This window comes from Vespa velutina, chromosome 5 (assembly GCF_912470025.1).
Source record: "Vespa velutina chromosome 5, iVesVel2.1, whole genome shotgun sequence".
Taxonomy (NCBI): domain Eukaryota; kingdom Metazoa; phylum Arthropoda; class Insecta; order Hymenoptera; family Vespidae; genus Vespa; species Vespa velutina.
In genome coordinates this window covers 6,573,067-6,580,566 of record NC_062192.1, presented here as the reverse complement: position 1 = coordinate 6,580,566, position 7,500 = coordinate 6,573,067, and the positions used below count along the sequence as shown (strand labels likewise).

Here is a 7,500-nt window from a genome sequence, read left to right as displayed (position 1 = left end):
TCTTGTTTTTAATTTTTTTTTTATTACCTTTTTTTAGTTCTATCATGATTCTTTACATTACATAAAGTAGAATTATTGTCGATCAGATAAATATATTCATATTAAATTTATCCCAATTTTATCTAATACAAATTCTTCGGATTTTTCTTTCTTTATTTTCTCTTCTCCTTTTATTTAATCCAACGTAAAATTAATTTCAGACGATAGAAACGATATCGAAAATTTCTATAAAATCTTTATCGAAGTCCGTATTAATCCCATTCTAATTAAAAATATTTCTAAATTTTCCTTATCGTCATATCTTATTTTTTTTTATTTTTTATTTTTTTTTTATTTTTTCTTTTTTTTTTTTTTTTTTTTTTTTTAATACAAAAAAATAAAATGATAATCAACGAACTGAAAAAAACTTTCGAACGAAATTTCCACACGAGATTCATTCTAATAAAATTAAATTTATTTTATTAAAAATTAAATAAAAAATTTAAATCACAATTAAAGAATATAATCAAACAATCGACCAACGTAAATTTTCATCATTGGAAAGACTTAATCGATTAATTTTCTTGCTCTCATCTTCTCAAGATGATAGAAAAAAAAAAAAAAAAAATAAAGACAGAGAGAGAAAGAAGGAGAAAGAGAAAGAGAAAGAAAGAGAGAAAGAAAGGAATAGAGAATGCTCAACGTTCCGGAAACACTCGAAACTCGACTTTGCCTTCAGTATCGCCCGAAGCGATTAGGGGAACGAGAATGTTTAAAACGTTTCAGCTTTTACTCCCACAGGAGAGTTCTAAGTTACGATATTGTTACCCTTCACTTCGTCGACTCGATTACCGACGTGCCTGAGAACTATAATAACTTGTACGTTTACGACCACCATTTTGTCCTTAAACAATTTTTTTTCTATTTTCTTTCTTTTTTTCCCCGCATTCTCTCTCTATCTCTCTCTTTCTCTCTTTCTCTCTTTCTCTCTCTTATTTTTCATTCTTTTACGCTTTTATTAGAAGCACTATAAATAGTTACGTGAAAGAAATGAAAATTACAATTTAGAAGTATTTGTGATCGCCATTTTGTTTCGAAACAATTTCCTTTCCTTTTTCTTTACGTTTTCTTTCGTTTCCTTTCTTTTTTTTTTTTTTATTTCTTCGCCTTTTCACAATCTCATTAGAAGTTACGCATGAGAAATTCTAGTTTTATATAGAAACGAAAAGTAAAAGTTATTCGGACGTGCACGACGACCACCATTTTGTTTCTAATCAATTTCCTTTTTTCGTTTTTTTTTCTCTCTTATGTATTCATTTTTTTTTTTATTTTTATTTTATTTTTTTTGCTTTTATTACAAACGTCACAAATAATTATAATTGTCGAAAGAAACGAGAAATGAAATTTCGTCGTTTTATTTCTAAACAATTATATCCTTTTTGAATTTTTACAAGTTGACAATTTTATTAAAAGTGTCGCATAGAGATATACGAAAAATCAATGTTCGTGGATCATCATATTTTTTTTCTCCCCTACGATTTTATTAGAATTTATATTCGAGAGATTCCTATTTTTCATAGAATCGAAAGATAAAATTTGAAACTGTGTTTGGATCATTCAACGATAGCCACTTTTCCAAATGACTTGTCACTCTAACGAAAGAGATTGAGAGAATGAGAGAAAGAGGAAGAGAGATAGAGATAGAGATAGAGATAGATGGATAGATAGATAGATAGAAAGAGAGAGATAGAGATAGATAGATAGATAGATAGATAGATAGAAGCGTCGGCAAACGTTCGAAAGCGTTTCTATCATTTCCGTTCTTCTAACTGGCCGATTAATTGATCGCCGTCCGATTCACGCGTCAGTGTCACATCCATTTAACCCCGATGATTACGATTACGTCTATGATGGTCCTGCAAAATTTAAATATACGAGCTCGTGTTTGCTTACCATCCTAATTATGCATAAAAATGAGAAAAAAAAGGGGAAAAAAAAAATAAAGAGAAAAAGTAACATCCCTCTAATTAAATATTAATAAAGCTAGTAAAGTTTATTCTTCCTTTTATTAAATATATAGGGAGAGTCCAGAAAACAAAACAAAAAAATAAATAATAAAAAAAAAAAGTTCCTAGGCTGCTTTCGAAAAGTCTATTGACTCCCTTCTCGAGTTACTCCGAGCGTCCTTGTGGCTTTATTATTTGACAAAAAAAAAAAAAAAAAAAGAAAAAGTAAAAACAAAAAATAAATAAACAATAAAAAATAACAAATAAAGAAAAAATAAAGGAAAAGAATGATTTTTAAAATCGTCTAAAAATTTTTCACACACCTATAGAGACATTTGGTCCGATTAGCGATCAGTGACTCTTAATTTTCACAAGAGAATATATCTTTCGAAAAGAAGAAGAAAAATGAGATTATAATTCAGGGGGAGGGGGGGGGGGAGAGGAAGGAGGTTAGGGAGAAAAAAAATTACAATTCATAGGGGGAGGGAGGAGATAGGAAGAAAATTATAATTTTTCTGAAAAGATAAAGAGGTAAGGAAGAAAAAATAAAAAAGTAAAAGAAAAGGTGAGAAAAATATAGTAACAAGGGATACATGTGCTTACGCTAAGAGACATGCGCGTACTCACGCGCGCGCAGTGATATGGGCACACATAAAAATTGATATTTTCTTATTTTCCCTTTTGCTATTTTCTTTGTGCAGCCTCCCCCCCCCCTCCCCCTATAATATAACTTGTCCAAGCTTTTATATCCCGAAACGCACCCAGGACTATAATTGGACAAACATCAAGGATGTTTGTGTAACCAGGCACGTGGACATAAATCGGTGTTTGTTCACGACAAACTTGTATTTCGATGCTCTTCCTCTCACTTTTTTTTCGAAGGTCGTTAAACGAATAAGGGGGAAGAGAAAGGATAAGGGAAGAATTTGACGAGATGTATCCTTCCATTGTTTTTTATCACCACTTTTTTCTTCTTCTTTTTCTGACTTTTTTTGCCTTTATATTTCTCCCTATTCTTCTCCTTCCTTATTGCTTACAGGAAGCATTTTCTTCGATCATCGAACGATCATAATTATACATTATTGAAATAATATACTCTTTGAAATATGAAACATTTTTTCGATTTCGTGTTAGATAAAAAAAAAAAAAAAAAAAAAGAAAATATTATTAAAATGTAATAATTCAATTTGCGAATTTTCGTTTCTATTTTAATAACAATAATTAAATTACATAAAATTTAATATATATATATATATGTACATATATAATATTAATACATAAATTATATACAATTTAATAATAATAATGATAATAATAATTAAATGTTTTTATTTTCTTCTTTTTTCCAAACTATTTTAAGTAAAAAATTATTTATAAATAAAATTAACAATAAAATCAAATTAATCAAATTTTCATTTGTTTGAAAATAAAATCTATCCAACATTCTATCTCTCTTTCTCTCTTTCTGTCATATTGATTTAATTTTCATTAATTATTCTTCTTTTTCTTATTATTATTATTATTTATTTATTTATTTATTTTTTTTTTTTTTTTATATTGATTCAATAGGAAACTCAGATAAAATATTTTCAAAATATATGAAAAACTCTGATATAAACATTCGAATAAAATAATGAAATAAAAATAATGACTCACCGTTTCCCGTTACCATCATTAATCCGGTACCCAGTTGTCGCAATTTGCTGAATGTTGTTCCACTCTCTTCCGGTGTAACAGCACCGGTCGTACCAGATTCCGATTGCGTCGTCACCATCTGTAACACACAATGACAAAAAATCCCTACGTTAGAGATAATCGCTATTTAATGAGACTTTTATACCTGCGATTCAACTCGAAAGCTTCTCAATAAATGCAAAAATATTGCATGGGTATGCCAGAAGTTTTCAAAAAATCGAATTCATAATCAATATTTTCCAAAAAGAAAAGCGAGACCTTTCAAAAGGTCATGATAAAAAATTAAGAAGAAATAAAAGGATAAAAAAATGTTTAAAAAAAAAAAAAAAATCGAACAAAAAAAAATCACCTTACCCTTTTAATCCGTATCTTTTTTTTTTTTTTTTTTTTTTTTTTTTACATATTCTATGATCAAATTAATTGACATTCGACGTTTTTGAGAGAATATATATACACACACACGCATATACGTATATAAAAAATGTTTATACTTTAAACATATACGTCATCATTAATCGACGTATAATATTTCATAACGACGTATATTTCATAAATATTTATTATTATTAAATTTAACTCTATTTAACTTTATTGTAGTTTCTCTTGTTCTCTTAATACTTCTTTTTTTTTTTTTTTTAGTCACTATAGTAATTCAATATCTTAACGAAAGTTAATGACATGATATTTACTTAATCGACATAATTACTTCTAATTTCAATAGGATCAAAAATTTCCATTAAAAATTTCTCATATATTATGTACGTACGTAGATATCTACAAATAAACGTATACACATACACGCGTACAGAGTAGAGGGAGAGACAGAGAGAGAGAGAGAGAGAGAGAAAGAGAGAAATACGATAAATAAAGTCCGATCAAAGCTGACAGTGATGAGCAATATTCTACTTTGAAGTAGTACAGGTCCGACATATATCGGTCGTAAGAAATCAAGTAGTATAAGTCGATGATATAGGAATTATTTCGCTCGTTGAAAAATCGTTCTGGATTCTCGATGAAGTATTAAGAGCATGATTATAAAAGATTCGAGATAGATAGATAGATAGATGGACATATAGATAGATGGACAAATAGATAAATAAAGAGAGATAGAGATAGAGGTAAAATACGTGCTTGAAATTTCAAGATGGTGTACAGTCAATGTTAAAACTCTTTTTCTTTTTTTCATATATTAAAAACCCGATGGAATAGGAAGAAAGATATATATATATATATATATATATATATATATATATATATATATATATATACAGTAAAAATGTAGATATAAATGAAAAAGGTATGCATTATGATTGTATCAAAAGTTTCTAAAAATTTATGACAAAAAAAGGTCATCAATTGAAACGTGCAATCTCGATGAGCAATAATAATATCTATCTTTCTCTTTTTATCATTTTTGTTAATTCAAGTGTGTTTTAAATAACTATTAGAGAACATAGAAGAAAAATGAACGGATCAATGAATATGTGTATATATGCTCTCTCTCTGTGTGTGTGTGTGTGTGTGTATGTGTATGAAGCAATCGTCATAATAAACTTCTACTATATCTACAGAATAAACAATCTCTTATCTCTTATCTCTTATCTCTTATCTCATATTTTTAACCTTTCCTTTTCTTGATGCTACCTTCTCAGTTATATATTTCACTGACATTCGATAATAGTTTATAAATTCTTTACTTTCAAGTATGCCACATATACATACATGCATGCATACATACATACATACATACATACATACATACATACATAGATACGTATATACGTATATATGTATACGTATGCACAGTTGTAGAGTATATGCTTATGTATGTATATGTATATATAGATATACAGATATTATCCGGCACGTTAGCATCGCATAATGCGGCCAGGAGTCTTGGAACTACGCCAACGGTAAACGGCTAGAGTATGCACAGGGTGTGCGATTTAATTTGGGTCACCACGTTGGAACGTTGGAATTGGAAATATTAAATAAGTCATATTCGCTTTATGTGATACATACGCTTTTTCTCCAATATCGATAATATTCTTTATTTTTATCTCATTCTCTCATTCTATTTATTATCAAAACACGTTTTACGATACATTCTCGTTTTAGCAATTTTATTTTAAGTGAAAATATGAATTTGTGTGTATGTGTGTGTGTATGTGTATGTACGTATGTGTATGCGCGTGCGATTTAAATAAATAGTATCTTTTTTTTTCATATAATTATTCAACATTTTATATAAAGCAATTATTTTTCTAATTTTGTTCTAGGCAAACTCTGGACTTTATTTTTGATACCTTATACATAAACATATATTATATATATACGTATAGATGGATGTATACAGGCACATATGCTTCGATAGTAATCTCTTTTTTATCATATTTTTTTTTAATTAAATCCCTTTATTTATTAACTAGGAAATATTCAAATGAAACCTTTCTAAAAAAAGGAACTGACTTATTTTTTTTTCTTTTTTTTTTTTTTTTTTTTTATATCACATACACGTATAGATATACTCTTGAAAGATTACTTGTTATTTCGTCTTATTCAATTAACTAGGATTTTAAATGTTTTATATTATTGACAAAAAAGGAACAATTCCTTTTGTTTATTATTATATTTATTTATTAACTACCTGAATGAAATACGGGAGAATAAAAATGTCCCATTGAATATAAAAAAAAAAAAAAAAAAAAAAAAAAAAACAATAGAAAATAAAAGATAGAAAATAAAAATTTTAAAAAGAAGATAAAAGATATGACACTGACAAGTAAACGATACGAGCGATTCTTCATTAGTATTAATAAATATTAATGAATAAAATTGGCACAAACTATTAGGTGAATTTTATGAATGGGAACCACCATAAAGTAAATATTTTACATATATGATCGCCCATGCGGGTTAACGTCCCAGTCTATCGTTGTGATATCGTGAAGTCTTAAAAGAAACAGAGTGGAAAAAAAACTGAATAAAAAAGGAAAAGAAAAGAATCTTCGAAAGATCAACCCTTAAAGATAAAAATAAGCGCCATTATAAAGAAGAATGTGGGCTTGTAATGGCCGTAATCTTTCTCGATCAAATAAACATATCTCTCTCTCTCTTTCTCTCTCTCTCTCTCTCTCTCTCTCTCTCTTTCTTTCTCTTTCTCTCTTTCTTTTTTATCCATTTATAATAACTTGTAAAGAATCAACGAGTATTATCAGCTGATATAGCTTGCAAACGAATAAATAAATTCTTGAAGTCCCAAAGAACAAGAAAAAGAAGAAGAAGAAGAAAGAAAGAAAGAAAGAAAAAGAGAGAGAGAGAGAGAGAGAGAGAGAGAGAAAAGTAGTGGAGTGTAAGTACGTAGCTTTCGATAAATTTTCTGTGTGGACCATCTGACAAGCGTTGTACGTACAATAAAGAAAGAAAAAAAGAAAGAAAGAAGGAGAGAGAGAGAGAGAAAGAGAAAAAAAGAAAGAGAAAGAAAAAGAGAGAGAGAGAGAGAGAGAGAGAGAGAGAGAGGAAGAGATAGAGAAACGAATGTTCGATCTCCTATTTCGTTCTTTTCTTTTCTTCGTAAAAATGAACCTTCGGATATTGGTTCATCGATCGAAACCAGAGAAAAGCGTTCATTTTTCTTTTTGCTCTCCCTCTTTTCTTTCCGCTTCTTTTTATTATTTATTTATTTATTTATTTATTTATTTATTCATTTGTTCTTTATCGTTTCGTGTAGATGCGCGAATTCTCAAAGTATTTCGAATGTCACGTTCGTAAAAAATGAAGATGGGAAGAGAAGAAAGGTGGCAGATATATATATATATAT

At 28.4% G+C, this 7,500-nt stretch overlaps 1 protein-coding gene across 17 annotated transcripts in view; it reads right to left on the bottom strand.

Moving 5' to 3' along the window:
- LOC124949138 (regulating synaptic membrane exocytosis protein 1) overlaps positions 1–7,500 on the bottom strand; it is a 173,747-nt gene that overhangs the window by 75,292 nt on the left and 90,955 nt on the right. For all 17 annotated transcript variants that reach the window (XM_047493759.1, XM_047493760.1, XM_047493757.1 and 14 more), the window contains one exon: positions 3,642–3,759. In XM_047493759.1, coding sequence (XP_047349715.1) covers positions 3,642–3,759 — 118 coding nt within the window. The remainder of the gene's footprint in view (positions 1–3,641; positions 3,760–7,500) is intronic.